General features: G+C 41.9%; 1 protein-coding gene across 8 annotated transcripts in view; it reads left to right on the forward strand.

Annotated features, from left to right (window-relative positions):
• Window positions 1-23,591, forward strand: part of RIN2 (Ras and Rab interactor 2) — a 107,573-nt gene that overhangs the window by 30,092 nt on the left and 53,890 nt on the right. For 5 of the 8 annotated variants that reach the window (XM_043544116.1, XM_037896227.2, XM_037896228.2 and 2 more), the window contains one exon: window positions 10,126-10,218. In XM_043544116.1, coding sequence (XP_043400051.1) covers window positions 10,162-10,218 — 57 coding nt within the window. In that variant the 5' untranslated portion in view covers window positions 10,126-10,161. Of the gene's footprint in view, window positions 1-10,125; window positions 10,219-10,402; window positions 10,508-19,444; window positions 19,661-23,591 lie in introns of those variants that run through there. The other 3 variants (XM_043544117.1, XM_043544118.1, XM_043544119.1) reach the window with 2 other exon arrangements.

Raw genomic sequence — 23,591 nt, forward strand, 5'->3', positions numbered from 1 at the left:
CATTATGCTAGGCACTATGCAAACATAACAACAAAAAAGACCGTCTCTATCCTGACAACTTTAAGTAACAAAAATGGGATCTAGAGTGGGATTTTCAAAAGCACTCAGTGTTGTCTTCAGTGGTAGAAGAGTTAGGTCAGTGCTGAGCACTGCCGAAGATCCCACCCCTGATCTTTGTGAGCCAGTTGGGGTGGTAGTTGAGTTTGACAGTAAAATTGTTACTTTGTAACAGAAAAAGCAATTGCAGCATCAAATGCTGCATTGCACTGAATTTTTCTCCATTGCTTCAGTTCAGAGCTTTCAGATACCTAGCTTATGGGCGGGATCTGGGCTGCTTGATATATTTGTGCATTCCCTGTAGCATATTCGATTCTGTGGAATCTGCTTATTTTTTTAAAAGTTTCTAGCACTCATAGTGTCAAAGGAAAGCTTGCAAATGTGAAGTGAATGTATCTAATTCAGTTCTGTCTTCCTGAGTCTGCAGACAGCCTGAAACAAGGGCACTGCGAGGGTGTGAACTCATCAGCTTCTCCATTAATCTGATTGGGGTCTTAACTCCAAATCCAGTGCATGCACTGTACTTGCTATTGTTAACTGTTCCATCACTGGTTATTGTGTCAGATGGGATTGGGAACTGGGTTGCAATAAACCCACAGGCTCCGGGAATTGGTAGCTCCTGAAGGGAAGGGAGAAGAAAGGAGGAGAGTTGCAAAACAGAAAAGGGGAGAGAAACAGGAAGGAGGATGTGGAGGGAGAGAAACACAGGGCAAAAATGAAAATGGTCCTAAAGACGAGTTTATTTTCCCCATGAGGGATGCTAAATGAGACCTAATAAATAACAACAGTGATAACTAAAAGTACAGGACCTACTCTTCCCTGATATGTGCTTTGGGATTACTCTGACTTTGGTTATTGTGTAGCTTTCCAGGCTGGTCTGTCTAGACTCAGAAAACTAGGTAGGGCTCCTTTATCCTCTATTCTTGTGTGCAGCTTCCAGTGATGTCAGTGGGAGTTGGATGCACTGATTGAGGCATGATATGGCCCCATAAGTATGTGAATACTAGAAAAAAAGTACTCAGTAGACTGCTCAGAGTTAATGGATTCTACAAATGTTGGAGCTTTCCTCACTGGGATTATCTACATGACCCTAACCACAGTACAATATTCTAGTGATTTTTAAATGGGCTTTGGATCAGGAGCTGTGTGGCGTTAGCAAGCTAACATTTTTCACCGGTGGGTCTCCTACTCAGGAGAATACACATTTTCTAACTAGCCAGGGTTAGGTAGGTCGACACAGGTAATATAAACTACATGTTCAGTATAATTAGATAATACTGCTCATGTGTATGTAATTTGTTTACTGAAATTATTAGAGCTTTATGCAATACTGTTGTTCTGTTGTGTCTCTGTCCCACAAAATGGGCCAAAACCTCAGCTGGTATAAAATGGCATAGCTCCATGAAGTCAGAAGCATCGTTTTTCTTTCTTTGCCTGTCTGTAAATTTCAAGTATTATTGATGGAAATATTTTTTGTTGGTTTGTGTATGTACAATGAAGTGGATATTTACTGACCTTTATCAATAAAGATCTAATCCTTCCAAGCCTATTGATAGTCATTGTTTCCATTGTTTCCATGGTACCAAGGGAGCGTCCACTGGTCTTCATTAACACTCTTCGTTGAAAAGATTATTAAATTGAACACCATTTCACAACTGCAGTGTGACAATTGCTTCATTGTTGATTGTTGTTGGAAAAGAGAACCAAAGGATTTGACTGGTTTTTGGAAGCATTTTAAATTAAAAAAAAAATCTCTGAACTTAATGGACTTTGCGTTTATTAATATTACATTTTTAATTAAAAAACCTCTTAACAGCCAGTTTTAGTATTTGTAGCTTTCAAAAGATATGCAGATACGTTCAGATTAAGACTAAATTTGTATTTCTTAAACAACACATTTACACGGATAAATAGATTAGTTTTTTTTAACAAACTAACTCACCACCTTTTTGTTGCATTCCTTATTAATATATTTTATATAATTAATGTGTTGCATGAATTCCTGGAACAAGACTTAAAGCAGAACATTCTAATCTGCTATTCCTCCTCCTCCAACATTCCTGCATAACTAAGGGCTCCGATACACTTAAAGTGATACAGCAGCACAGCTGAGCCCCTGTAGTGCTTCAGTGTAGACCCAACCTATGCTGATGGCAGGGATTCTCCAGTCAACATATCCATCTCCCCAAGAGTCGGTAGCTAGGTCGACAGAAGAATTCTTCCATTGGCCTAGCACTGACTACATGGGGCTGTAGATTGGCTTAACTATGCTGATCAGGGGTGTGGATTTTTCAGACCCCTGACCACCATAGTTAAAACAACCACATTTTCTGGTGTAGATAAGGCCTAGATAGCACTTTGAGATTGTAGTCAGCATGGATGGTAGGGGCACCAGTCCTCTCACTTCAGGTAGAAAAATTCAAGTGAGCTGTAGCTCACGAAAGCTTATGCTCAAATAAATTGGTTAGTTTCTAAGGTGCCACAAGTACTCCTTTTCTTTTCACTCTGCACTGAAATTAGAAATATCTGGTTTTAGGCACTGATTCAGCAAAACATTCAAGCGTGTGCTTAACTTTTATTTGCATGCCTTGGCTTTTAAACTTCTGCTTTGCAATCATTTCATAATATGAGCAAAAATATTTTTTGGCCGGAATTCTCATTTACACTAAGAATCTCTTGACATTGCTTTAGCCATGTACAAGGGCCAGAAAGGTGGAGTAAATTATAGTTGCACCTAGTTTCAGGCTTCTTTACTCTCAGGCTGCCTTTACACCTGATCTGAATGTGTAAAGTGCCTGTTTGAGTGAGGAAAAGGAGGAATTGTAGACATCCTGGGCCTGATTCTCTGCTGCGTTCCACCAATTTTATATGGCGGTAACTTCACTGAAATCAGTGGAGTTGCCCTGGGCAAAAACTGGTATGACAGCAGAATCATATTTAACTGACAATCAATTTTAAAAATATAATAAATATGCATTCATTACATATAATGTAATAAATGCTTAATTGTATATAGCATACCAATACCCAGAACAAATCAGATCATTATAACCACTCTCTTTAAAAGGCCTTACCTTTTCTTTTGGCTACTTACTACCCAACACAAAAGTAAGCCTGCAGAGATGATACTCAAATATGTGAGTAAATTTGTGTTTTACCTTTTCATGAGGTTTTTTCAGACTCTCTTTTTTTAAAAAAAAGATGAATGTCCATATAAATGCCTTTTAAAAAAATAAATATAAACCCTTATCTCTGTTTACTGTATAGTTTCAATATGATTTTATGGCTCTTTTCGTGACCTAAACATAAGTTTCCACACTTAATGTTTTTCTCAGTAACTTCCTGATCCAATCAACTTACTTAGCAAAGTTTGTTTTGTTTTTAACTGTTAGTCCTGTAATCTCACCCCAGGATCTGAGAGCCAAACTGTTTTCTTTCCTTCTCATGGATTGTCACAAGGAATCCGGGTTCTGTAGGCCAAATTATGCCCCCTGTTACATTTGTGTCATATTCAGCTGAACCACGACTGGGTCTGCACATATGTTCCTCGGGGCATGTTTGAAGACAAGGGAATTGCACAAGCGTAACTGAGGAGATGGTTTGACCAGCAGAATCTCTATTACCGAGGATGATGCTCACACAGGGAAAATCCCAGTTTGACTTTCAGATCTCAATGAGTTTATGAGGTTGGCAATTAAGAGAAGAAAACTGAGTGTTTCAGAGTACATTTAATCTGGAAAGTAGAGAGATACAATAAACAGAATTGCACAATGGCGTTTTTCACAGCAGAACAGCATTTTGTGTGTAACTGTAACTAATGGGAACTATTTGTGTCCGTACCTTTTGTCTACCCAGCTGGAAGGTAGCATCGGTAATCTTGCTGGTTTCGTGTTTGTGAAAGTATGCAGTGCATTAGCTGCATTGTAACTCATAGAGCTGTTGGTTCCTGAAAAACAGAGGCAGATGTTATCACTGACATCTTACCTGATTCCTGGGTGGAGATGCAAGTCCTCTAATTCCTGGATGGAATTATTGTTGTAGAATTGTGGTAGCAGTGCTATCACTCAGCCCCCAAAGCAGCAAAATGTGTAAGTGTAGGTTTAAGTCCCATTAAAGTGAATGGGACTTAAGCTGTTAGTGGTTAGCTGAATTGGGGCCTTAGGTCACCATAGCACTTCTGTTCTTACAACTCTCTGTACATGAGCATTTTAGCCAAAATTTCTCTTGCTTCATTTTAGCACTACGTTGTTTTTTTTTAAGTTTCATTAAAATCCATTGAGCCATTTTTTAGGATATGGGTGTGAATGTTTTTCACTAGTTAAGAAACTTTCCAAATCTTTTTTTGCACTCTGTCTCTAAGGCTATGTCTACACTGCAAATCGGTGGTGGGATTGCAGCTTGCATAGGCTCAACAGTCTAGCTAGTGTGGCTAAAAATAGCACTGAAGAGGTAGTGGTGGGCTTAGGGGTCAGCTGAAAAAGCCCACCTGGAACCATGGGTACATACTTGCATTTCAAGCCAGGGCTGTAGACTGCACCTTCACTGCTATTTTTAGCCATGCTAGCTAGACTAAAGCTAATGGGGGGTATGCCTGCACGAGCTGCAAAATCATACCTTTGATTGCAGTGTGGACATACCGTAAAATAAGAGGCTAAGATTTAATGAGGGAACCTTTTTCTCTTGTTACATTTACCTGTTGATAAGAAAAGCCAGAGGGCTGTTACCTTGCTTGTGGGTTTTCAGAGTGTGGCACTAAAATATTGATTCATAGATTCCAAGGCCAGAAGGGATCACTGTGATCATGTGGTTTGACCTCCTGTATAACGCAGGCCACGGAACTTCCCAAAAAATAAGTCCTAGAGCAGATCTTTTAGAAAATCATCTAATTTTGATTTTAAAATTGTTATGCAGTTGTTCCAATGATTAATTACTGTCTGTTGAAAACTTATGCTTTATTTCCAGAATTCATGAGACTTCTTTCCTAATCTCCTGGTTATATGGTTCCATATGTGCTGTTGTTTTAGGAGAAAGGCAGTTGCCACTGCTAAACTGAAGGCTTTTGTTCTTTACCTACTTCAGCCTGTTTTACACCTTTGTTTGAGTAAATGAGTGTGTGATCAAGTGTGGCTCAGTTCATTGTGAAATGCTAGAGTGTGCATGGAGCTTACTCTGGACAGATGAAGCTGTTTCTTTCTCTGACAACTGGGGAGATGAAACAGGATATTTTAGAGGAGGAATGGATGTAATTTAAGTAGTCTGTGTTTTTCACAGAAACTAGGGTTTGGCTGATGTATAAAGTTGCACTTCGTGCTGGATCTTGAATAGAGAGGCATATTTGGAGCTGAAAAGTTCTGTTTTAATGTGAAGCACAAAAGGAAATATACATTATTATTTATTATTTAGAAAGATCTTCTAAAGAGGATAAGGGACTGGTATGGAAGAGGAATTAAGAGTACTGTAATTGGTTTAGCAGAAGGTTTTTGAGTCAGTTTTTTGGGGGAAATGTTGAAGAATCAACTGAATTTGATCTTGGGTTTTCCTGTACACTTTAAGATATCAGCTACCTTGCTGGGAATTTGTTTATTATAAAGTCTCTGAAAGCAGAGGTGATCAATTTCTTTGATTTTGGTTTACCGCAGTGAGGCTCTCTCTGTAGCAATTCAGTAGTTGAATCCTGAAATACATATAATAAAGTAAATCAACAAAATTTGGATATTATAGGGATGCAGTAACAGCCTAATAGATAGCACACTACACTGGGAGTTGGGAGAGCTGGGTTCTGTTGTCAGTGCTGTCATTCACTTGCTGTGTGACCCTGGGTAAGGTAAGTCATTTCCTGCCTCTGTTTCCTCCCACCCTTTGTCTTGTCTGTTTAGACTGTAAGATCTCTGGAGTACTGTTTGTACAGTGCTGAGCACAATGGGACCGTGATCCCAGTTGAGGCCTCTATGTTACTTTAATACAAATAATAGTAACAATAGCAGCCATGCAAACGTATACAGCCTTGAAATACCCAACAAGAAAAGGATGCAGTTTTCCAGATGCTATTTATTATTGATGCTGAATCTAACACCTGCGCTGCTAGACTTAATAGTTTATAGATCTTCACACTGTAAATGTTGCTCTTTCTCTTAGTATTTGTAACATAATGTATTTGTTTTGTGTGTGTTTGAGATCTTATAACATACTTTTCATTTCTACAAGTGGCAATAGTAAAATTAATTTAAAAATAAAAATCTTGGCTTCGTCTTATTTGGTAGTACCAGTGCTGTATGCAGATATACATGATGTACAGTAAAACTGAAGATTAGATTTCCTGTGAAAGGGCTGTTTCTTACAAATGAAGTTATTAATGACACAGTTTTATGTGAATGTGTGGAGAGGGATGTGTAATTAAATTACATAGCTCATAAATCCCCAGTGTAAGGCTCTTGAAGTTTGTGGTGTTGCATGGGGGATGAATTTGATGCTGTCTTTTAAAGGGACATCATCAACTTGGAAATTGCATTTCTGTCTTAATTTCTTTTTACCTATGATTGTTACAGAGAACTGCCTCAGGTGCCTGTAACTGAAGGAAGATAGTGAGGAAATAAATATTTGTTTTATTTCAGTTTATGGTCTTTGGGCCAAATCCTCAGCTGCCGTAAATGGGTGTAGCTCCATTGCAGTCAGTGCCAGCAGAGGATCTGATGCTTAGTCAGTTTTGCACTCAGTTGGTCCTCATTTGCACTTCCTGTCTAATGCGCTGCTGTGGGGATGACTGAGGTGGAACTTGCATACGTGCCCCAGATCATGCTCTTCCGCTTGATCCACCTTTCTGACAGAAGCCCATAAAACCCTTTGGAGTGAAATTGGGGTCTGTACTTGGGGCACTGGTAATGGCGCAGTTCACCTCCTAATATGAGCACATCAGCAGGGAATTACCAGCCTGGGATATGATCTGTGGCCTTTTCGTAGAGCATCTAAACCCCTTTGGTATTCTTCCTGTGCTGTGGTCCCATATGTTAGATTCTCAGCTCAGTGAGCTTCTTAGAAATCTCATTGTAGAGCTTGCCACTTCTGTTCTTCTTCCCAAATGTATAGGCCCTGGTAGCCTTGGTGTCTGCCTCTAGCGAGCTGGCTACAAGTTGTGGTGCTGTCGTCTTTGGGGATGTTGTCAGAAAACCAGAAAAGAGGTAGATTGCAAGAAAAGGACAGAGGGAAGGGATCCTAGTGGTTGTGGGAAGGTATTGGAGGATGAACAGCTCTTGATTGTTGTGTAGTGGTGCTAGCCTGCATCCACACTACATACAGATCAAGTTAGCAGCTCTCACGAGAAGCTGACTCGAGGTCTGCCCTGCACACATGGTCGTGCCAACCAACTAGTCTTACTACAGCCAGTACACACAAGTGATGAGTCTGCATGCGTACATAGGGGCCAAGTTAGAGAGAACACTTGAACTATATCTCATGTTAACTCACTAGTGAAGGCAAGCCCCTGAATTGGAGGTTGGAAGAATCTCTCTCTTTACTGGGATCCCTACACAGAGCTTGAGAGCAAGAGGAGTCCTGGGGCATTGAAGGGTGGATGGGAGAGTTGAGAACTCCCTTCTGTGCTTCATGGAGCTCCCAGACTCCTGCTTGGAGACAAAGCATGACCAAAACCTTGGGGGCTGATCTTTCCTCCAAAGCTCCTACACACTTTTGGGATGTGTATGTGTGTGGGGTGGTGGTGGTGGTGTTAGCATTACAGTAGCACCTAGCAGCCCCAGCTGCGACCAGAACCCTCCTGTGTTAATGATGAAGTGGGTTTTAGCCCACAAAAGCTTATGCCCAAATAAATTTGTTAGTCTATAAGGTGCCACAAGTACTTCTCGTTGTTTTTGCTGATACAGACTAACACGGCTAACACTCTGAAACCTGTACATGAACATAGTAAACTCTTTGGGGGCAGTCTCTTACTATCTAAATGGAGAAGAGGGTGGGAGAAGGGAAGAGGTTTTATTCCCACTTTACAGATAGGGGACTGAGGCACAGAGAGATTAAGTGATTAGTCCAAGTATCGCTCTTTAGTTCCTTACTGAAAAAGACCCTTATTAGCATCAGCCAGGAAATATAAATAAATTGAAACAAATCAGGCCCTACTATTTAAAGAGAGCTCTTGTCAGAAACTTAAATCTCTTAAAATTAGAAAAGCTGACCACGTCTCTTTAAGAGAGTACCTGCTTCTAGCTACTCCTGGGGGTATGTCTAAGTGCAAGCTGGAAGTGTAAATTCCAGCTCAAGGAGATGTGCCCATGCCAGCTCTGATTGAGCTAGCATGCTAAAAACAGAAGTGTAGCCATGGTGGCATAAGTGGTGGGAGGGGACAACCTCCCCAAGGACCGCCCCATCCAAGACACTAGGTGCATAGTAGGGCAGCTAGCCCCTCCCAGTATTCATGCTGCTGTGGCTATACTTCAAGCTACCGTGCTAAAAATAGATCAGAGCTAACATGGGTATGTCTCCTTCCGGTGGAATTTACACCTCCACTTCGAAGTGTAAAGGTACTCTGGTAAACCAGTGGAGTTTGTGTTCAGTTTGGTTAAGCGTACAGAATTCCAGATTCTTATCTGAACCTCTGCAGTCTGCAAAATCAGATTGAAAGTCTCTTGAAAACAGGTTTGTTCATGAGTTTCCCAGCGCTTCTACTTTTCTTTCTGGCCACACCTTGTAAGTGAAAAATGGTCACCTTTTCTAATGTTCTGCACTTTCACATTAGCTCTAGTAATGGGCACAGGTTCAGAGTAGGGCGAATGGTAAGCTTCCTGCTACATGCTAAAATGAAAGAAAATCTTCTGTTTTATCCCTCTCTCCTCTTCTAGCTCATAGTTTTACCTCTCATTCTTTTGTAGGTCTTTTCTTTTGCTTCTCCACTCTTTTCCGTCACCCATTTATTATTATTTTTTTTAACTCCTCCTTCGTCCTTGACCTTGGTCTTTGCCCTTTTTGGGTCCTAATAATGCCAATAAAGGAAAGCAAGAGTGTCTGTTGTTTTGGTTTTTTTCAAGCAGACATTTTTGGCTCAGCTGCTACTTTCACTCAGACTTAAACTGCAGCTATTCGATGCACTCAGTTTTTCACTGAGTGCATCGAAACAATCCAAACAAGCTTCACATTTTCTGTGGTACATTTTGCACATCCAAGATTTGGTGCAATAATTAGGTGAAAACTCGAACATAATAAACTAATGTAATTTAATGAAGGGGTGGGCCGGGGGAGGATAATGAGTTTTTAACTTACAGTGAAAAATGATGACTCACGACTGCAGATTTTGGCCTTTGTTTAATTCAGGACTTTGTTTGCAGGAAATACAAACCTGAGTCAATTGAGACGTTTTTTAAACATTGCTAATCAGCTAAATATATTTGTGGATACATGCATATAGTATAGATATGTTTGTGCAATCATTATATTCTTCTGGATAGGGAATCACATTTATTTAGCTATGGAAAAAAGTGATATCTTTGTAATTGCTATGGAAAAAGGCGATATCTTTGTAATTGCACCCCCCATATACATTTCGCTGATGCAAGGGTCAGAAAGGTTAATGATTACTTCACCGTCTTACAGTAGGATTTTTTCCCCCCTTTTACATTTACAGTAACTTGTTCTTTGTCCCTTGCTGGTGATATTTTTTTCTCTGATCAGCTACATTAAAGCTGTAATCTTTGGGAGCAGATTGTGGTGACATCTAACATTTGTTCTATTTGTACTTCAGACTGAGGTCAAGCAAACAAACAAAGCAATCATTATGTTTTAGCATTCTTTTTTAATGAGTGCATTAAAATCCTCTCAGAGAGCATTACAGGATCAGTTGTGAAGGGGAAGGGGGGGAAAACGGAACTCCTAGTAGCTGTCTTTTGAAGCAGTGCAATTTATAGGAAATAATAGACAAAAAGGATATGTAAGGGCTTTGGTGGGAAATCAATGGCACTATGTTGTTGACGGAAAAAGATCTTGGCAGCACTGTTGTTGTGACTGTTCCTGTGGCTTAGAAAGGAATTTCCTACAGACTGGACTAACCATTAAAAATGTCTCTACTTTTAGGAGTTCAAGACGTTCAGTGGAGTCTTCCCAGGGTAGATGTCGTCTGTGACAATGGAAGCCCGTTGTCTGGAAAAGAGAGGAAGTTTCTTTAAGGTAAAAGGAAGATCTGATTTACTTCAATAATTAGGAAGACACATTTGCTTTGAAAAGTATGGCTGTTTATAATCTCACTACCAGCTGCAGAGAACCTTGGTGCTTTTACAAAGCTATGCTGCGAGAACTTGCCTTAGCACAGTTGGAAGTTTATCCTGTCTTCCAGCAGTTGAGGATTTTGTAATTGAACAGACAAATACAAACACAAAGCACATGGCTTTATGTGCAACTGATGCTGCAGAATATGCCAAACAGCCATTGATATGTAGAGAGCTTTATTTGTAAATTGGTAAGCATCTTACTATGTGTCTCATTTTACAAGTTTTGAGGTCTGATTTAAAGTCCAGTCCTTTCATTTGTATGTTTTTGCTATATACTGTATATAATGATACATTCTGTGTAAAGGTGTCTCTTGGCTTTCCCTGCAGCTGCTACTGACAATATACATCACACACACACATCACATCACATGTTCTTATAGTTAGTTCGTACAGCAGGTATTGCTGTCGTTAAAGTTGCAAGACAACCTTGACTTTTTTCATTCTAACTCCTGATTTTGCTTTGTTCATAATTTTTCTGAAAAAATTCTCCCTTTGGTTGAATCTTTCTGTGCTTAGTTTCAGTCCATAGATTATTTTATGAAAACTCGTAGAAAAACTCTTTAATGGTTTTTGAGTTACCTGAGCATGAAAAAATGTATTATTTTTCTAATTTAAGCAGATATTTAAGACTTTTTTTAATGTACTGATAAACTCAAATGACTGGACTTTTAAAATTCTGGATTTCATACATGGCTAGTCCTCAGTGAGGAATAGCTGTGTTAATTCTGAGACCATATTTTAAAACACCCAGTTAAAAGCGACCTGAAAAAGTGGGGTTCATGCATTTACTGTTAAATAATGTACTAAGTTTAAACTACATGCTCACCTGCAACACTATGGAATAATTGTATAACACCACAGTCCTACAATCAGGATTTTTCTTTCTTCCACTCCCCTGAGTTATATATTTGTAAATAAAAACAAGGGAATTAAATGCAACAGCCATTTTTCATGTGACATTAAGACAGCAAATTTCAACACAACAGTCACAAAATTGGAACAGTTAAAATTCTCACAGCAACATTAATTTACCCCCATGATGCACAAAGATATAACAAGATCTAGTGGCTGGAAGTTGAACTTAGACAAACTCAGACTAGAAATAAGGAGGAAATTTTTAACAGTGAGAATAATTAATCGTTGGAACAATTTGCCAAGGGTTGTGGTGGATTCTCCGTCACTGGCGATTTTAAAATCAGTACTGGATTATTACTAAAATAGATGCTGTAGTCCAAACGGAAACTATTTCAGGGAATTATGGCCTCTGTATTATACACAAGGTCAGACTAAATTATCACAATTGTTCCTTCTGGCCGTGGAATCTATGAATATGTTTTTATTACTACTGTAGTTGGTATGGTAAAAGTATACTTAATGTGCAGAGAATGCCCCAGGTTAGTTAACTCACTGTTGCACCAGCAATGTATTGCTGGAGTGCATTTCATTTTATATGAATATTTTCATTTTATTTAAGAAATCCTTTTTCCCCCCTGAAGATAAGGATATAATGAAAGCTTTTACACAGAAGGTGGTTGCATGCTGACATAAAAATCATTCGTTTGTGATGTGGAAAATGTATTTGACTCCTGCGGGAGTGTGTGTGTGTGTGTGTGTGTATGTCTGAGGTTTTGATGATACTTGCTCTTTTGCATATTATCCTCCTGTACATTACAGTGAAAACAGTGTTACAATATACAGTGACACTCTGATTCTTAGGATACTGTTTTTAGCTGTCATGGTGGCATACAGGTCCTGATATCCTGTGTTTCAATAAAAAGGGCCAATGAACCCCTCCATTCTACACTGCAGAATAGAGCTAAAGTGTAAGAATTGCATGAAACGGGCCAGGAGGACATTTATAGAAGGATGGAAAAGAACCAACAGCCTGGCACACTGTCTAAAGCACTGACACCTGTTGGGGGTTCTGTGGATTTGGAGGGGAGATCTAACTGCTCAGAGCTGGGTGACGGTGTGCAGCCCCGGCTGTATACATCATGGTCTCCTCAGAATCCCACCGAATACACCTTGGAAGTGCCTGAATTCCTCAACAGCATTAACTTCAGATCCAGTGTTTTTTCCCCCCACTAAGCTAATCATGAGCATCGGCTTGGGGAAGGCACACCCTGTGGATTCCCCAAACCAATGCGCCAGAGCTTTCCACAGATCCTTAGGCTCCCCATGAACGTAAAGTCTACTGCGCCCACTCTCCCTCCGCCCCCAATCCCACCCTTTGTGCACAGCTACAAATTCTTACCTCCCCAGGGAGCATGTGTCAGGAACTATCCTGCTGAGTTTTTGACCTAGCTGAGTTTTTGATCTTTTCTGTTCTCCCTTTTCATTGCCGAGTCAACCCAAGTGATTAGAACCTGGGTAGCTCAGCCTGGGTGTGAGCAGCCATGCTGCAAAGCTATACCCCATTTACTGCATCCACACTGGCGCTATGCTTCCCCATGTGTGTCGCTAGGATGCTGTGCACACCAACTGCTCAGATTCTTTCCCAGTGATTTGTGGGAGAACTTGTTTGTCATTTTGGGCACATGGTAGGGAATTGTGGGAAGGAACTGGAGGACACTGAATGGTTTAGCCTGCATTCTTAGTGCGAAGTAGGTGGATTACCCAGCCAAATGAAAGCAACACTTGGGTTTTGGCCAATGGCTCAGATGAGCCAGCTGGCTTGGATTGAAAGTCCCACTAAACTTGGGAGAGAGGATTTTATGTGGATGGGAGAGGAATTGCGGCAACACCTGCTTAGAAGCCTGAGTTAACTCTGCAGTGAAGAAGTATGCACAGAGTGACTCTCCACTCGGACAATTTGTAATTCTGCCCCAGCTCTACCGACAGCGTAAAAAGTAGTTCAGACCAGACACAGGCATTTCTGTTTCATTCTGCTCCCAGACCAGTCTGCGCTACACCTTACACTGTTGGTAACACCACTGCTGAAAAAAGGACAGTTTTCCCTAATGTAGACAGGGCCTGTAAGTAGTGACTGAAATGCTAGGAGGGCTGGTTGGTGCTGAATTAATAGGTTTGGATTGTTTTTGTCTCAGAATATTGGCATACTACTGCAAACTTAGCTACTTGACACTGAAGAGCTGGATCTTTCAGAAATAATGGTATTGACTCTCTTCTCCTGGCATTGCTGCTAACATACATAAAAAGCTAAAACATAACGGATGCCTGGCAGCTGCCATCCTGCTGAGTCTTAGTTGCCCAGCCTTCCCCATCTGTTCTAGTCACACCCTAATCTTCCCCCCAGCAGGTTACATTCCAGACATTTCACAGCTGTGACCCTTCCCACACCAAGGCTGAAAACATCTCTTGCTGTCTGAATCTGAATCCCTCCCAGGAAACTACCATAATGCCTTGTCTACAGAAGAGACATTTGGTATGCCTAGCATGCCAGCAACACTGCACGTGCCCATGAACCTCCGTGCTCCCAATGGTGCAGAGACAAACACAGCAGTTGGATTAGACTTGCTTCCAGCAAAGCTAACCATGGTGTGCCTCTCACCAGTGTCCGTATGAATGGGGATAGCTGATATAATAGCTCCACTGTAAACAGTCTTCCCAGAAGGCGTTCTGAAATTTCCCAAAAGCCACTGCTTCAGGGAACTGTGCGCTATATGTATGCTGGAAAGTGGAGGTTGTCCAGAATAGTGCAGTGGGACATATCGGTATGGCAGGTCAGACACAACCTACTCACTGTCTGTCCTGCAAGATGGCATAGGATCAGAACTGCTACAGGCGTGGAGAAGTTAAAACTTCTATAGGCATTTCTTAGCTAGTATGTCGGGTTTGAATTGTAATGCTATAGCCTGGGGTTTAAAAAGAAAAAAACCTAAAGGAGTTAGGTGCCCATCTTCCTCTGAATTTCAAAGGAATTTGGACACCTTAAGTTCCTTGTAAAATCCCAGCCATATTCATTTTAAAATATATATTTATCTATCCAACTGTTTTAAAACCAAAGTGTAATTCTTCCTTTTAAGTCCTTAGCTGGCAGTGGATGTGCCTAGACTCCCCCGAACATAGGGGCTAATAATGTTAGTTGACAAAGCATCGTGTCATTAATTTTCACTTTGACAGCCTCATAGTACGATTACAATGACATACTTACACACTGAAATGCTCAGTTGATGCATCACAGATTTTGTTTGTCTATTATTTTAACACAGTCTTATTAGGCAAGTCATTGGAAAACAAATGAGGCATGAGTTATATTGGAATGATAGAGCTTTTTCCCCTGTGGTAGCTTATGCAAAGCCTCATGCAATCAAAAATAACCAGGTTCATCTGGGGACAGAATTAGCTTCTCAGTTTCTGGAACACATTCTGGTTATGTCCTGCTTTGTATAGACCCAGCCATTGTCTTTATTTGGTGGCAATCAACAGTCTTTTTCATTTCGAGTGAATGGCCAGGCAATTCATTAATATGATCAAACTATCTCAATTTCTCAGGAGTAAGCAGAGATTATCTTCAGATATGGTGGAGGCCGGGAGTTTAGGAGGTTGGAGAGGGGAGTCCTATTCTGTGTATTGTCTACATTGACTTCAGTGGGACTTAAGCACAAGCATTGTGCTTTGCTGAATCGGGTCTTGATGAAGGGTTTGGTTTTTTTTGGTAAGGGAGATGCTCTCCTTAGTTTATGTATAATTATTGAAAACTATTGCTGTTTTCAACTAAGAAACAAACAAAGCAAGACCTCATGGTAACTAAAACAAACAAACACAAAAGGACCATTTTATCTCCTTTATTTCAAGCCTCCTTATTGTCAGACAATTATATTAGGAGACCAAATTCTCCAGCTTACTAAGGCTTCTTTTTGACACTATAGCAACATAAACAGCTGTAACATAAATTTAACTGGTCACTGAAGATTTCCACCCTCCTTTCCTCTCCCTCCCCATGTAAGGGAATTTTTGGGTGATACAGGCATCTCGCACCAGCCTTGCCCACTAGTATGTGGGTAACTAGACAAAAAAGGGTATGATTAGGGCATGTGTGTGCCCTAGTAATCTCTAGCTACCAGAATGTCCCCTTATGGCATTAGCAGCCAATGTAAAAAACAGCCCCAAGGCTGCTCTAATTTTTGCCAGGGACCAGTAGATGGCTGGCCCTTGGATTGGACGGAGGGAAATGTGGCCCCAAACTACCTTTTCATTCCCACTGGAGAATTATGCTGAGTAGAGTTTGGCTGTAGCTCAGGATCTAGGCTAGAACATCTTGGTAGTTTCAAACAATTTGTGTATTCAGGCTGACTGCATTCCTTTTGTATTGTACAGTTGGAGAGCAGATGTATTGGTGACTTCTTTCACTCTACAGGGGTGTTTCCTTCGCTTTCTCCATATGTGAGGTCATTAGAGCACAGCTAAGTAACTTAGCTGCATCTGGATGGGTTAGACAAGAAAACACTTCCAAGTTCAGATTTAAAAAAGAATGCTATATTATTTTATCTTTTTAAATTTGTATTACTTCACCCAAATATTTTACTTACTCTTTCATTGCTTTGTGTTTGGAGAGCATATCAGAGACATTTCCATATCCATTATGACTCCGAAGATATATTTCTCAGAATGTCCTTCCAAATTCACAGCCTGTCGTCAAAGGAGAATTTAGGGACGTTTTGCTAATATATTTTATTTTACATTTATTCAAGTTTCATTTAATCTGCTGCTTAGTTTCTGAATATACTTAAATCTATCTGGACTGTCTTGACATTCTCAGTACCTTTTACTATAAAAAAACTAACCAACAAACCAACACAAAAAAAACCCCTAGCAGGTGTTGATGGCAAACTTCATGAACTTGTTGTCCTTTCTCAAGAATATTGAAATGGTCCCCATTGTAATAGCTTCTGAGCCCCTTGCAATTTTTAGTGTTCATTCTCACAACGGAGGAAGGTAGGGAAATATTACTGTTCCCATTTTACAAAAAGACTAAGAGCATGTCTGCACTTACTGGGGATCAGTGCTGTGGTGATCGATCCGCTGGGGGTTGATTTAACAGGTCTAGTGAAGACCCGCTAAATTGACTGCAGATAGCTCTCCCATTGACTCCTGTACTCCACTGGAACGAGAAGCAGACTGGGGATCAGCACTGGTACTCCACCAGAACAATAAGCGTAAGTCAATGGGAGAGTTTCTCCCGGTGACCCAGTGCGGTGTAGACACCGCGAAAGGTCGACCTAAGCTACATCCAGGCCTGCCGAGAACAATTCTGGGCCCTAGGGCCGGGGTTGTCCCTGGTGAGGGCGGGGCATGGGGCAGAAGTGATGTTTCGTCACTTCTGGGACCGACCGCGCCGGCCTGTGGGGACCCCCAAAGTGCAGGGCCCGGAGAGCTCGTTCGCGCCCGTAGGAGCCCTGCAAGCCGCCTGGGTGATTTAAAAGGGCCCGGGGCTCTGGGCTGCCACCGCTCCTACTGTAGCAGTGGTGGTGGCCAGGGGCCTCCAGGTTCTTTTAAATCTCACGGGTCCCTGGGCAATTGCCCCTTCGCACCCCCTCCTCCCTACCCCCTGTGTAGACCTGCCCTAAGTGACTCACCTGAAGGTCACACAAGTTTTTTTTTTTTTTTTTTGGCAGAGCAGAGAATTGAATCTTCATCTCCCTAGTCCAAGGTTAGTACCTAGCCAGCAGGTCATCCTTCCTCTCTGTTGGCTCTCCCAACCATTAAAACATTTTAGAGGGACCCATTTATTGTCTGTCTACCCTGAAATAAACAGTTTCTGAGACTTGCCTATTACTTAACCAGATTTTAATCCATAACAGAATTAAATGTTACCAGCCCACGGGGGGGATATTAGAAATTCCTGGCTCACAGCACAAATTGCAAGTTGCTGAAGTATATAAATACTTTAGTTCTATACAGACATTGGGAAAAGTCCACAAATAGGAACTCTCAAGCGTTCGGCCATCATTGGCTTTTTGCCAGGCTCTTATACAGAACGCCCTTTGAGAATTGCTGCACTCTACTTATCAAAACAGGAAGGAAAAAGCTTAGATGCCAAAGAGGATGCAAGGCTCCAGAAAGAATGAAAAATGGAAAAGCTGGGGGGAAAGGGCGCAAGAGCAGGGAGTTGCTTCCTGATTAAGTACAGCATTGGTCCTTGTTTTTAGGCCGTGCTCCCTTTCCAGGTTAGAAATGTTTAAAATAGCTAAGATGGAAAAAGGAGGATAAAGATCTGAATGTGATCCCTTGGAAACATTCAGCGGTGGCCACTACAGTTGGTCCTTGAAGTGCATTATGAGCAACTTGGAGGTTTCATAAATTCACAGTGAACTTTTAGTTACATTGCAGTACAGAAGCAGGTACTGTAATGCATCTGCCATGCAAAGATAGGAATAGTTTTTCTTTCTAACAATTGTCCTGCAACAACCGTCTAGACAAAAGGCAGCTATTCTGCAACACTGGGACTTTTTGCTCCAGTCTAATAGATAGAAAGATCCACCTGTAAAAATCAATGGTATGGATATCTTTCCGAGGGCTATGTGAGACAGTGGATTAGATTATCCATTGTGGCTGCACTCCTCTAGACACAGGGCAGTAGTGTATGGTGGTGGGAGCGGGACTTCTGGGAGATGGTTGTAGGTCCCTGATTCTGTGCTGCTTGCCCCTGAATTCCGTTAGAATAGCTTAGAGCAGCAGTTCTCAAACTATGGGTTGGGACCCCAAAGTGGGTCGCAACCCCATTTTAATGGGGTCACCAGGGCTGGCTTATGTGCTGGGGCCCAAGGCAGAAGCCTGAGCCGCACCACCTAGGGCCGAAGCCAAAGCGTGGGGACTTCAGCCCTGGGCAGCACTGCTCAGGTTATAGGACCCCTGCCTGAGGCTGAAGCCCTTGGGTTTCGGCTTTGGTCCCCCCACCTGGGGCAGTGGGGTTCAGGCTATGGCTTTGGCCTTCCCCCACTCAAGGCGACAGGGCTCAGGCAGGCTTAGGCTTCGTTCCCCCTTCCCTTGGGTCATGTAGCAATTTCATTGCACCGCGACCCCCTTCTGACAGCAAAAGTTTGAGAACCCCTGGCTTAGAGGCTGCTCTGGCTTATACTACTGATATAAGGTCCTGAAGATGTAAAGCAGAGTGGAAGAGCAATTTCATCAGCTCAGTAGCAGAGGAAACTGATGTGCATGAATAGCAGTGGTCTACTCCATTTGTGGACAATGTATACTAATCAGTATACCATCTGCACAAGCCTTCAAAGGCCAGGTCTATGGGATGAATATTGTTGGCTGACATCAAGCATAATAGGTTGCAGTACAAAAGAAAACATTGTGTGTGTGTGATTTTGAGATGTTTGTATTTTGTAATTTCATTCCTGGATTTTGAGAGTGTAAACAATTAGTAGTTGGGTATTTCAGGTAATGTTTGGATTCGGTTTTGTTGGGCAATATCATGCCAGAGAAGAGTTCTTTGGTTGCTGATGTATACTATGATGTTATTCAAGTATGTGACATCATGTACTCTGTGTCATGGTAATTATCATTTGGGTTTATAATGGCTATGTATTTCTTCAAATGAAGATGAATGGCAAAATGATGGTATTACAGAATTTGACCTTGAAAAGGGTTTTCCTTTTTTGGATTATTTCTGAGGAAACATTGTGGACGTGAAACTGGTTGTTATATATGTAGAAATTACTGACTTAATTTAAACTTTGGATTCCAGATGATGACTTTCTATTTTCACCTAGGAGTTTGCTCTGTGTTGTTTGTTTTTTAATGTTTTTATTCTTTGTATATGTGCATCAATGGTCCCAGTTTCAGTACTTCCTGTATTATTGGCTTTGGTATCAGTATCTCATTGCCATGAATAATCCCTACAAGATCTCTGCAGATCACTTCCATGGTTTTAAAGCTTATGATTGCTATGAGCTTGGTACAGAGCCTGCAGGCAGAAATGTATTTCCATCTGATCTTTTAAGAAAATGTCCTCAAAATATTAGTCTTTTGGGGCCTGATTCAAAACTCCTTGAAAGTCAGTGGTCTTTTTCCATTGAGTTCAATGAGATTTCAAACAGGCCCTTTGTGAAGGCAGAACTGAATTTCAAGAATTCAAATATATAGGGCCTTATGGGGTAACGAGCAACTGCATTGATCTCTCACCATCACAACTGTTGTCATCATATGTTCAGCGTTCTAGCTGGTACTTTTGGGTAGAAGTGTGTTTTTTAAGAGGTCCATGTAAAGATCTGCACACAAGCTGCCCTTTGTGGTGTACAACTGTGAGGGACTGGGGAATCTGTCTGTACAGCCGTGGTCACCAACTGGTAGATCGCGATCGACTAGTCGATCCTGGAGCCTCTGACTGTCGATCATGATCTCCGGCCGCTAACCAGGAGCCGCCAGAGGTAAGTGCCGCCCGGCGGGAGCCCGTACCCCTCCCACATCCCAACCCCCTTCCCCAGCCCTGAGCCCCCTCCTGGAGCCTGTAACCCATACCCTCTCCTGTACCCCAACATTCTGCCTCAGCCCGGAGCCCCCTCCTGCACCCAAACTCCCTCCCAGAGCTTACATCCCTTACCCTCTCCTGCACCCCAACACCCTGTCCCAGGCTCAGCCCAGAGCCCCCTCCCACACTCCGAACCCCTCGGCCCCAGCCCAGAAACTGCACTCCCTTCCTGCTCCCCAGCCTCCTGACTCAACCCCATGAAAGTGAGTGAGGGTGGGGGAGATTGAATGACGGAGGGATGGGGGAATGGAGCGAGCAGGGCAGGGCCTCAGAGTAGATCCTGGGTGGCACTTAAATTCAGAAAGTGATCTTGTGCGTAAAAAGGTAGAAAACCACTGCTGTACAGTCTCTGCATTCTGTGTGAGATTATGAACTCTGTATATACCAAAATACAAACTCCATTTTGAATGTGCAGCCTTTTGCCTTGTCTCTTGTCTGTTTCAGATTATCCATTCATATGGGTAGGTTCTATTCAGTTCACGTTAATGATTCTGGTCTCGAACCAGAATGTTAAGTGATTCAGATATCTCATCCCTTCCCTTTTACAATCAGTGTGCAAAGTGCATAGGGAAGTTCAGGCACGCATACTAATCATTAACATATTATCAAAATTTCCGCATCTATCCCATCAACAAATACGTTTATTGATCCTAGAAAACCCAGGAACCATGCTACATATTCTTGAGCTCCATCTGCTGGTACATTAGCTGTTAGCACCTCTTGTAACAATATCTGCCTGTAAACAGCAAAAATGTAAACATTCTTATAACAATTTCCAGTTGGAATTCTTTCAAGACTAGGACAATTATTTTTGCTTTGACTTTTTTGTTTTGCAAAAAATTGTTTGTGCTTTCTGTGAAAAATTCATTTTTCTTTTGTCAAAACAAAAAACAAACAAACCTGAAAACAAAAAAATTTTGGCCAAAACCAGATATTTTTATTTGGATATGTTGCCACAATGCCTTCTGGGAATTGCAATTCAGTTGATTTATGTCCCCATTCTCTTCTGTGGTTTGTACATCTCAGCTGGGCTTCAACTCCCATGATGCATTGTGGTCAAAGGACTCCCATGATGCACAGCCTCCCCTTAACAAATCATTGCATCCTGGGCTTGCGCCAGCTCCCTGCCACCGTGACAGGGAGCGACGTTGCTCCCCACCTCCAGTGAGTACCTCAGCTGCAGGTACCCCCTCCGCTGCCCCTCTGGCAATGTCCTCTTTCTGGGAACGTGAAATATAGTAACCCTAGCATGGGGTCGCAATGCCACTCATTTTTAGCCTGCCCACCCCTCCATTGTGGTGGGATTGCCAAAAAAGAGAAAATGCAGTTTATGGGCCACCTTCATAAAAAGTTTGGGAACCGCTCCCTGAATAAACTCCACACAGACTCTCTCATGGCTAACACCAGTCTTGTCTGGAGCAGATTTAATAACAAACCGTTCAAAACAATCCTCAAAGTCATAAAACAAAGTCCATCACCACAACAACATAAACATTCATACTCCGCTCTGGAACATTCAGCCAGTCCTGAGGTTCTTTTGTTCCAGTCGGCTCTTCACCAAGCAACCACTCCCAGACCTTCCTAGCTGGAGCCGAGCCTTTTTTTGTCTCTTGGTCTCTGGATAGCCCCTTCTGCTGCTCTCCTGGCCTTCTCCTGGTTACTCAGGGTCTCCTGCAGGAACTTTTTGCTCTCTACAGCCTCTGCCACAACTTCCTTTAGCAACATCCTCACCTCCCTGCATTGAGAGAAGTCAGCAGATAGCCAGCCTTCCCCTTTTGCTGTCCTCCCCTTTATGATGCCCAGTTGGGTAGCAGGTAATCCGTCAAAGGAGCACTGGCCCCTGCTCCCTCTTAAAGGGGTCAGTCATCCAGTGACAAAAAATTGCTTTCAACAGAAAAATAACACAGGGCTACTATATCAATTGGTTGCTTTATTCCATTATTTAATTAATTAAAAACCTTACATTTTCAAAAATAGGTGAAGCTGCTGCAACAGGGACAGTTTGATGCACCATGGATTCCAGGGATTTTGCTAAAGAATTTAGGGCCAGCTTTCTGTGGGCTAGCTAGGGCCTATTCTCAGATGGACAAATGGTTCTCTAGCTAGATGAGATTTTGCATGGGTCACACTTAAGAGGCCGTGAGCAAACAAGTGAATAGCAGAACTTTGGAGAGGCAACCCAGGTTGTCTTTAGATCCCCGTTGCTTCCTTGGAGTGAAGAATGCCGTGATTTTAATGTTCTCCCCTGCTTTTCAGACGTTTCCTTTTGGCTAGTTTTTTCCCCCCTCTTTGGTTTAGTTAGGCATGGCTAAGAGGAAAGCAACCAAGTGCTCCTATTATGATGAGAGTGCACAGTCAGGTCTGACCAGCTTCTCTGCGTTTTATATGGCAAGCTTCTCAACTGTAATGCATGATCATGGCTGAGATATCTAAAACACCCAGTTTTGCCTCCGCTGTAGCTACTGAGGAGAGCAGAGCAGACCTCTACAATTGAAGAGTGGGCAAGGTTGGTAGACCTCTGGGATGCCAAAGTCATACAGGCAATTAGAGAAATGACTTTTTTACTTCCCCCACTCCTGATAGACTTCTCTGTACCAATTGCCTTTGTGGCAGCCAGAGGGCAGCTGGAGAATCCTTCCTTTGTTCCTGCTAAGTCCTAAGAAAGCACCTGAAATTAAAAGGGAGACCTATCGTGGAAGTCACTTGGGTTGCTAGTCAGTGCTCAAGTAATCTCTGTTCCCTTTGCCTCATTTGATAATGTCATCTTAAAAACTGTGGCTCCCTCTTTTGATGAGCCAATTAAGAGTAGTCCACACAGTTATTCTGAATCTTTGCATTATGTAAGATGCTTGCAGGGCAGACCTTAGGGCTTCTGAGACCTTGTGCAAAGAAGCGTGAGGTACTATTGTAGTTCCTCCCTCCTTGTGATCAGGCCCTCCATTCTCTGTGGTGTTGTTGGAGGCACTCTGACAGGAGGATTGAGTAGGAGGAGAGGGGACTCTGTGTCAGCACGTACATAGCATAGGTCTAAGGATGCTTCTAAAGATCCAAAATGTCACACTCTTGATTTCAGAGATGTCCCTGTCATCTTAATACTTCATATTGCAAAGGTCAGTTTTAGAGTTGGTATACTGAATTAACCAAATAATCCTTTAATAATAATAAATTAATAATATATTTTAAAAATCTGCTTCTGTGTAGTGATTTTCATTGGAGGATCTCATACTTTATAAAGGTAAATAGAATTACAGGTCACACAGTGCATCATTGGCAATCAAGAGTTTGAACCCAGGTTTTCTAACTCATAATCTTCTATTTTAATAATTAGCTGATGATGTCTCTTTCTTAAATTACTTGGATTGAAGAAATAAGGAAGCAGCAAATGTCCTGGAAGTAAGTGGTTACTCATCCCTTTCAGCATTTCAGCCACTTAGCATGCTTAGCATCCGGGTTTGAAAACTCTATTTTCCCACAGTGAATAGGAAACTTCTGAGGGCAAGTGCCATCGCTTTCTGCAGAACCGAAGCTTTCTTCTTTTTTCCAAAACAAACACAAACAACCCCCCCAAAAAACCCCAACAAAACCCCCCAAATAACCGTTTCAAGCCCTTATTGTGCAAAAAACCTGCCAATCCAAGGTTAATCCATTGCACTGCTGCCTTTCTGAATGTGCAGACAGATTGTTCCAGTGCCTCTGCTGCTGCTCATTGCTGTTTTGAACAGTAGCAAAATGGAAACAAGCCACAATCTTTCAGGTTTTCAGTTCTCTGCAATGGTAGTGAAACTGACTAAAATAGTTCAGTTGCATTCTGCTGCCTCTTTGGAAAGCTC

The sequence above is a fragment of the Chelonia mydas genome, chromosome 3 (genome assembly GCF_015237465.2).
Source record: "Chelonia mydas isolate rCheMyd1 chromosome 3, rCheMyd1.pri.v2, whole genome shotgun sequence".
NCBI lineage: Eukaryota > Metazoa > Chordata > Testudines > Cheloniidae > Chelonia > Chelonia mydas.